The 9,932-nt window shown below is 34.0% G+C and overlaps 1 protein-coding gene across 1 annotated transcript; it reads right to left on the bottom strand.

The window, feature by feature from the left end:
* Positions 1 to 1,433: 1,433 nt before the first annotated feature.
* LOC145510832 (olfactory receptor 7A17-like) lies at positions 1,434 to 2,432 on the bottom strand. Its single transcript, XM_081503020.1, has one exon. The coding sequence runs from the start codon at positions 2,400 to 2,402 to the stop codon at positions 1,434 to 1,436; it is 969 nt and encodes a 322-aa protein (XP_081359146.1). The 5' UTR covers positions 2,403 to 2,432.
* Between the last annotated feature and the right edge of the window lie 7,500 nt (positions 2,433 to 9,932).

The following is a 9,932-nucleotide window of genomic DNA, read 5'->3' as shown; positions in this document are numbered from 1 at the left end:
TGCTGCTAAGTCACTTCAGTCGTGTCTGACTCTGTGTGACCCCACAGACGGCAGCCCACCGGGCTCCGCCATCCCTGGGATTCTCCAGGCAAGAATACTGGAGTGGGTTGCCATTTCCTTCTCCAATGCATGAAAGGGAAAAGTGAAAGTGAAGTCACTCAGTCGTGTCCGACTCCTAGCGACCCCATGGACTGTAGCTTACCAGGCTCCTCCGTCCATGGGATTTTCCAGGCAAGAGTACTGGAGTGGGGTGCCATTGCCTTCTCTAAGGTACACTCCTAGGTTTGTACAAAAGAATAAGGAGACAATTGAGAGGTGAGATGCATTAGTGGAAAATGCTTTATACTTCCCTTGAGCTGATGAGATTCTACATATCATAGCAGCAGTGTTTACAGTGACAAGTAGAAAGGCAGAGATTTTAGTGGTAGAGATTGTGGGTGGATTGTTATGGAGGTGCATCCCTGTGGAAAATTGTTTCTAAGTTCTTCCGATTTTTCAGTGAGTTAGGAGTCAAGGATATCAGTTTACATAAGGATGGGGGAAGATGGTGTTTAAGGTATGAAGATACAGAAGACAAGAAATAGTCATTGCGGGGTTAAAAAAAAAATAGGAGAATGGTGGGAAGAAAAGAAATCAGGAAAGGAAGGAAAGAGGGAAGAAAGAAAGGGAGGGAGGGATGAAGGGAAGGAGGCATTACAATCCTAGTGTGTGGAAAGATTTTGAAAGGAAGGTCATTTTGCTCAAACGTATGTACATTGAGTTGGTGATGCCATCCAACCGTCTGCCTGGCAAAAATTCAGGGCTTTCAAGTCTTCCTTTCATTCTCAATTCATTAGTCACCTCCCAGTTTCATTTCTTTCCCACCAAGACCACACACTTTTGATCAGGCATCCACCACAATTCTACTCCTTGTCCTATCAATTACTTCAAATTAGCCCGTTCTTACCTAGTTGATGCACTCAGTTTGTTGGGAACCATTCTTCTTCATAGGTGTGGTCCTGCATGTCTGCTAGATTTTTCTTCCTTTTCTCATTAAGAAGGAACTAGTTTTTCTTCTACTTGTGGTGGATTTTAATTTCTAAGTTTTATAAACCCCTGGGCACTTTCTCTGCTTGGAAAAAGTCCTCATCTAGTTTTTTCCCCCAATCCAGCTTCCACCATTAATGCCAACTAATCTGCACCTGTGTATATCATTAATAAATGACTAATAGCCAGATATCATGATCATTTATTTATTATTCTCTGACTGTGTGAGAGCAGGAAAATATTTTATACATTAGAGTGGAAATCTTAAAAAATTGAATCTCTTAAATGTAGATAGAAGTTGAAGTCAAGGCAAAGGAAATACCAGGAAATAATAGAAAAAGCATGGTCTGCACCTACAATCTGGTCAAAAAATAGTGATTTCTTGCTCCAGTTTTTTAGCCTGGCAATCATTTACACTTCTTCAACCAGAGGTAAGTTGGCATTTTTAGAGATGCCATCCCAATGAATCTTCTCAGAGCCCTCTTTATGTCTTTATTCCGCAGACTGTAGATGAAAGGGTTCAGCATGGGTGTGACCACTGTATACATCACTGAAGCTGTTATATTTGACTGTGAGCTATGGGTAGAAGCAGGGCTAAGGTACACTGATAGGACCGTACAATAAAATAAGGCAACAACCGAGAGGTGAGATGCACAAGTGGAAAATGCTTTATATTTCCCCTGAGTTGATGAAATTCTTCGTATGCAGGAGATTATCTTAGAGTATGAATAAATGATTCCAGTGAATGCACCACCCCCCAGGATTGCAGCTGCAAAACATATTACTATGTCATTAAGAAAAGTGTCAGAACAGGCACATCGGACAACCTGATTGAGTTCACAGAAAAAGTGAGGGATTTCCAAGCCTGTGCAGAAGGACAACCACAGCATCATTAAGCTTTGTAACAGGGAGTTCAGAGCACTCATCGCCCAGGACACCAGAACCAGCAGTCCACAGAGCCGGGGGTTCATCATGACTGTGTAGTGCAGAGGATGACAGATGGCCAGGTAACGGTCATAGGCCATCACAGTCAGGAGAAAGTTATCCAGCCCTGCGAACAGTAGGAAAAAGTGTATCTGGCTAATACAGCCTGCATAACTTATACGTTTGCTCTGCCTCTGGATGTTCCACAGCATCTTTGGAATGGTGGTGGAGGTGAAGCAGATGTCTACAAAGGACAGGTTGGAGAGGAAGAAGTACATGGGGGTGTGGAGGTGGGGGTCTGAGCTCACAGCCAGGAAGATGAGCAGGTTTCCAAACACAGTGATCAGGTACATGGAGAGGAAAAGCCCAAATATGAGGGACTGCAGTTCTGGTTCCTCTGAAAATGCCAGAAGAAGAAATTCTGAAATTTGTGTATCATTTCCTGATTCCATGTAGTGGAGGGCACTACCTAGCAATAACAATAATAATAAGACAGATTTAACAAAAATAGACCTTACTGGCATAATTGAAATTGTACAGTTTATATTTTGTGGTCAAGAAATCAACACCTACAGTTTTGGTGTGAAACTTTTCCCCTTTGGGACATCCTCTGATTACAAATTCCTGTTCATCTCTGTCTTTTCACCAAGAGATCATGTACTGTAAACTTTGAGGGATTCTGACAAAGCATTGAGGCTATATGTAGAGTACTCACCATATCCTGAATAAGTAGAGTATGCTAAGAGACACAAGTCCCTACAGTTCAATGATGGAGAAGGAATGTAAACAAGTAGAAATATAATAAAATGTCAAATGGAGAAAAGTAGAGAAGATATATAGTAAGTAGTAGTAGAGGTGTTATTTTTTACTGGGTGTTCAGCTAGGCTGGCAAACAATGTAACATTTGAACAGAGATATCAAGGAAGAGGGTCTGGGGTGTCAAGGTCATCTCAGGAAATGTGGGCCTGGCAGGAGGAATGGCGAATGCTAATACCCTGAGGAAGGCCATTGTTGCTGATAGTCAAGGCTCAAGTGGAAGTTTGAGTGTCAAGGGGAATGACCAAGAGGGAGGGTGATGAGAAATAGGACAGGGTGCTAAGGAATGAAGACACAGGGAGTCCATCATTCACATGTTGTTCTTGCACTTTATAAATTTTGTTGATTTTATTTAATATATTTTTGCTCTAATCTTATGATGGACATCATTCTGTTTTTGTATTTATTTTAATTGAAGGATAATTGCTTTACAGAATTTTGTTGTTTTCTGCCAAATAACATGATGCCATAAGTATACATATGTCCCCTTCCTTCTTGAACCTCTCTCCCATCTCCATCCCCTTCTTCCCCATCTAGATTGTTACAAAGGCCTTGTTTGAGTTCCCTGAGTCATATAGCAAATTCCCATTGGCTGTCTATTTTATATATGACAATGTAAGTTTACATGTTACTCTCTGGTGTCTGTGTTTTAAGGAGAATAATTTGTGTATATGAGTTCAGATCCTCCTGCCATAAGGACTCTCATGCCTCACAACACACACACACACAAACACACACAGCATCTTCTCAACTTCAGCTGCAAGATTAGAACAGAAATAATACAAGGTGAGCTATCAAAACCAGATTATCTATAACCTCAATTATAGGGAAGTAGTAGTATTAAGTTTTCTATGGACAGTGAAACATGGCTCTCCATTTTAATATGACTATTTTCTCTCTTTATTTGATGAAACATTTTAAAAAGTTCAAAAAGCATAGTTGTAGGAAAGAAATAGACATGAAGGAGAAAAATGACCTAATAAACACAGGTGGTCTCCGAGAGAAGGAGATGAGGAGAAAGCTTCTTTAGTTCTGGGAGTACTGCAACTTCTGTTATAGCCCTGTCCATGGGATTTTCCGGAATACTGGAGTGGGTTGCCATTCCTTCTCCAGGGATCTTCCCCACCCAGGGATTGAACCAGTATTTCCTGCATCTCCTGCCTCGCAGGAGGATTTTTTTTACCACCAAGCCAACAAATAAGCCCCGTGATGCCCATAATAACCAGTAAAGCAGCAAAATATCAATTTATTCAAAAGGAAAAGGACTAATGTCCTTATGATGCAAAGATAGTTTACTGAATGAAGTAGGAAAATAAGCAAAATGAGTAAACACATAATTCAGAATAGTGAATCACCACTGGAGAATGAAGCCAAAATTCTGTAGCTTAAAAGGATGCTCACCCTGTATGCTTTCTATAAACTTCACATTCACATTGCCCCGCTCTTGGCCACATAGATCTAGTAAACATTGAACTTGACTGTTTTACCAGATGTGAAAGCTTTAATGCTCAGAGTCACTATAACACTTCTTCCCTTTTTTCGAGTTTCATTCACTTTCTTACTTGGAAATTTTCACACCTCCTTTGTCTTCCAAAACTCCATCTATGCTTTCACATTGCTTGTAGGAAGCTCTTTCATGAACCATTTTTTAAATTAATAATTCGAAAGGAAAGGGACATTTCCTCATACACTTAATTTAATTGTATGAGCCATCAATGTGTACTTCTAATTCCTTGTTATTTTCCTATGCTGTGAATATCTTGACACATGTAATGATGTTATACTTACTCACTGCCATCCTGACCCCACCCACACCAGACTTAGTTGGAAATGGTAGATGAATAAATATATATCATATGAACTTGAAAGATTATGGTCCCACAAAATTGGCAATGTTGAAAGATGATGAAAGGATGAACAGAGGCAGGGAAATGCTAAAATAGATATGAAGGACACACAAAATGAATATTTTCCATATTCTGAGATGAGGACCTACTAGGGAATTGAACTATCTTTTCTAAGAATTAAATATAATAGATTAAATAAAACACAAAATAAGTTTTCAAAGAGCATTCTTCAGAGTATGGATACAGACAAAATCATATCAAGGTTCTCTTTGTTCAGTCCCTTGCATGTATGTTAGTATATCTGTCTGTGTATGTACATATGTGCTTATTTCTATATTTGCATATACTGCAATACAATGTAAAATGCATATCTTCTTCTCTACATATTCAAAATATCTGAAATTCATGGCAGTATGGGAAGTTTTTCTATTTTTGTTTATTTTTATTTTTTAAAGTTATTTTAATTGGAGTATAACTACTTTATAATATTGTGGTGGAGAACAGTATGGAGATTCCTTAAAAACTAAGAATAAAATCACCATATGACCCAGCAATCCCACTACTGGGCATATACCCTGAGAAAACCATAATTGAAAAAGACAGTGTACTCCAATGTTCATAGCAGCACTATTTACAATAGCCATGGGCACAGTCTAGACCTGATTTTGTTGCTAGTCCAACATGCAGAGACTTCTCCACACCATACTCCATAAAATCCTATAGAGGCCAAGATAATGTATCCTTTTAACATATGATTTATCTCTTCAGACAGTATGTCACATTTATGCATTTATATAATTATAATAAACTTTTTCCATTATGATTTAATATTCAAATGAACAGAGGTCTCATATTTTATTCAGCTTTGTGTTTTAAAAGTGAGTGCATTTATATAGAAAAATATTGAGTAAATGACAAATCATAAAATAAAAATGATGCAAAGAAAAATCATGTGAAGACTAGTGGTTTCAAATAATTGTATTAAACGATATTTAATAAGACTGATATGAAATAAAACATATAAAATAAAAATTTAATTATATTATTATGGCTCTCTAATTATAGTTCAAACAGCAAAGGCTTATTAATAAAAAAATGCAAAGACACAATACTTGAAAAGCCAAAAAAGAAACAGTATCTAAAGTTTTACTTTCTATCAATATAACAATAAAAAGATTCCAGAATGCTTATGAAAAAGAAGCAGTAGTTAACTGAATGAAAAAAAATGCCTTCCACAGAGGGGAGAAAGTGACTTCTATTTTTAAAAACAAATATAAGCATAATGGCAAAAAGCTTACCATTAAGCAAATACAGATGGGAAATAAGAACACAATCCATATAAAAGACTATTATTACTACCAAGGATACAGAAAAAATTTCCAAATATATAAAATATAATATGGGAGAACATGACATGATTAAATAATAGAACTAACCACTCAGAAAAGCAAGCTCTTGGAGTTGGTGATGGACAGGGAAACCTGGCATGCAGCAGTCCATGGGGTCACAAAGAGTCGGACATGACTAGCAACTGAACTGACTGACTGAACCACTCAAAATGTATATACTTTCACACATTCCCCATAAAACATATACATATTATGTAATCATAGGCACCACATTTTTTTGGCTTCTTAAAACATTTGTTCAAAAATTTAGGAATGTCTTCCTTTATTGCAAATTATGAGCTGTCATTTATGCCCTCATATAAAATATCTGTTAACTATTTTTAAAAATTTAGATATTTTAATACTATTTAACCTGAGATTAACATCTTATAGGCACTGCATGATTTAAATTTTAGAAAATTTTGTGCTGGGAAGTAGTATAGAATATGTCAAAGAGCAGTTAGTGTTAGTGTAAAAAATCAATTTTTTTCTGAAAATATGGAACAAAAACAATATTTTAAAACTCAGGCACCTGTATATAAACTGTGGAAAGAACTTTAACATTCAATTTGTAATAGAAAAAAATGTGTAAAACTCCCCCAAATATCAATATATGTGGGCTCATCAGTAATGAAATAACTGCAAAGAAAAAGTATTTAGTATTCTTCTTCAGATTTATTAAATGCATTTTTTTTCATGTGAGCACACAGCATAAGAGAAGATACTGTGAAATAGATGTCTCACAAACTGATGTTGCAGGTAATATCCACCTCCTTTGATTTGTATGTTTTCTAAATGTGTACAGAATATGCTCAAATTTAAAAAAATATTAAAATTGCTACATGGGCCTCCACATATAATACTATATATGTTCTTATTCTGCTGAACAGCAAAACTCAAACATATTTTAATTTTACTGGAAATATGTTATTTATCTCACTTATTTCACATTGTCATTGAACTAGACCTTTATTCCCATCACTTAATTGTCAACTTGCATTGCAGACTCAATAAAACACATTATTATTAACAGATCAAATAAATAAACTATACATTATTAGTTAACCAAGAATACACACACAGTCTTCCCTCATCTCTGGGCTAGGCTGTTTAGGCTCTTAGCTGAATTCAAGTAAAAGTTCTCAGGTTTCATTTACTCTGAATCTTTCCTGGAGTAACTTCTCTGCTCTCAGACTTACCTGGATGGAGTTTCTTAGGAGGAGGTCTCTTGTGGAATCTGAGTCACTGGGTGGTTGATGATGAAGACTGAAGCTCTGTCACCAGACAATACAGCAGAGTGTAGTATAAAGTATTGGCCCCTGATCCAGACTTTTGACTCCAAAAGCAACTCTATGTCCTGTCCAGCTTAAGGATGCAAACACTAAGGGGCCTCAGCAGGGGAGATATTAATAGCTCTCTATACCTGCTCATTAGGCATATTTCCCTCCTCTTAGTTCTACCTCTCCATATATGATTTCTCTCTGGGCCACTGCAATACAATGAAGGAAATATATTCCTAATGATTCTTTGATCCCAAGAGATCAGTTTCAAAGTCAAGTAAATCCAGTCTTTATTACTCCTTGTGCTTGATCTTTTCTGTTTTTCAGAAGTCTAACTTGGACAGCTGTAGCTTAATCCTAAATTAATTTTTTTTCCAAATCCTGAGACTAAGGGAACTGTTAGGACTAGCTCCCTTTGATTCTTAAGAGATTAATTTGTGGTGAGCACAAAGTCCTTTAATTCTCATAAAATTGTTTTTTTTTTCATCAACAAGAAGGAAGTGTTCCTTTGATATGTAACCATATTTGTTGACTTCTTGTAACATTTGTCCAAAAATTTAAGAGTGTCCTTCTTTATCGCAAGTTAAGAACTGTCATTTATTACCTCGCTATAAAATATTTTTTAAAAAATTAGATGTTTTAATGTTATTTAACTTGAGATTAATAGCTTTTAGGCACTACGTGACATATGTTGTGCTCTATCTCCCACTGCAGAAATAAATACGCCTGAAGTAGTTCAATGATTTGTTGAAAGACTCAAACTGCGGCAGAAAAGGGCTTTGATCAGAATTCTGTCAGGATACTTCCTTGTTTCAACTGTAAGCCATTGGTTCTCCTCACCAACTCCCAGAGTTTACCGAAACTTAGGTCCATTGAGTCGGTGATACCATCCAACCATCTCATCCTCTGTCATCCCCTTCTTCTCCTGCCTTCAATCTTTCCCAGCATCAGGGTCTTTTCCAGTGAGTCAGTTCTTTGAGTCAGGTGGCCAATGTATTGGAGTTTCAGCTTCAACATCAGTCCTTCCAATGAACACTCAGGACTGATTTCCTTTAGGATGGACTGGTTGGATCTCCTTGCAGTCCAAGGGACTCTCAAGAGTTTTCTCCAACAACACAGTTCAAAAGCATCAATTCTTTGGTGCTGAGCTCTCTTTATACTCCAGCTCTCACATCCATACATGACCACGGGAAAAACCATATATATAATATATATACTATATAATATATATACTAGTATATATATATACTAGTATATTTATAATATATAATGTATAAAATATAAAATATAATATATAGTATATGAGATTATATATTATATTTATAATATAATGTATATAATGCACATATGCATATAATATTAATATAATAATTATTATATAAATATACTATATAATATATTTATTTGTATGTAATTATATAATTATGTATATAATAGATAATATATAAAATATAATAAAATTATACAATATATATAATATAATTATACTATACTATAATATAAATATAATTATATTATAATATAATAATTATATTATATATGATATATAATATATATTATATAGTATTATGTATTATATTATGTATAATTATCAAATAATATGTTATATATTATATATATAATATACAGTATATATAATACACATAATTATATAATTATACATAGATAATTATATAAATTGTATATATTATATATATATTATGTAATATAATAATATAATGTTATATATAATACATATGTACATTTATATAGTTATATAATTATATAAACATATACTATATATGTACACACATATATAGTATATGTTATATATATATTACATATTATAATATATAATTATAATTATATAAATTATACAAATTATAGAATATATTATATATAAAATATTATATATATACATATATACATACATATATACATATATGCATATATAATATATATTATAATATATAATATTATGCATAATATAATATATGTAATATATATTAATGTAATGTAATATATATAATATGGAGAAGGCAATGGCAACCCACTCCAGTACTCTTGCCTGGAAAATCCCATGGACAGAGGAGCCTGGTAGGGTACAGCCCATGGGGTCGCAAAGAATTGGACACGACTGAGCAACTTCACTTCACTCACTTCACTCACTTCATACTTTATCACTGAAGAAGGAACTGGCAACCCACTCCAGTATTGTTTCCTGTAGAATCCCATGGACTGAGGAGCCTGGCAGGCCATGGTCCATGGGGTCGCAGAGAGTCGGACACGACTGAAGTGAATGAGCAATATTAATGTAATCTATATAATATATATATAACATATATATGTAATGGTAATTAATATATAATATATATAATATATGTAATATATATTATATATCTTATATAAGATATAATATATTATATATTATATAATATGCATAATTAAATAATTATATAAAATTATATAAATCATATACATTATACATAATATATTATATATTATATAATACTTGTAATATATAAGATATATTATATACACATATTATAATATATAATCTGTATAATACATACTATATAATTGAATTATATATAATATATATTCATATACAATGATATATTTATTATATTATATTAATTATAATTAATATATATTATAATTATATTATGATT

This window comes from Giraffa tippelskirchi, chromosome 6 (genome assembly GCF_054371585.1).
Source record: "Giraffa tippelskirchi isolate mGirTip1 chromosome 6, T2T-mGirTip1v1.2.pri, whole genome shotgun sequence".
In the NCBI taxonomy this organism is placed as follows: Eukaryota; Metazoa; Chordata; class Mammalia; order Artiodactyla; family Giraffidae; genus Giraffa; species Giraffa tippelskirchi.
The sequence above is the reverse complement of the archived record's forward strand: the minus strand, read 5'-3'. Positions and strand labels throughout refer to the sequence as shown.

What these genes read in the sequence shown, in the direction of transcription:
- LOC145510832 (XM_081503020.1), bottom strand. Translation starts at nt 2,402, where the DNA reads ATGGAATCAGGAAATGATACACAAATTTCAGAATTTCTTCTTCTGGCA.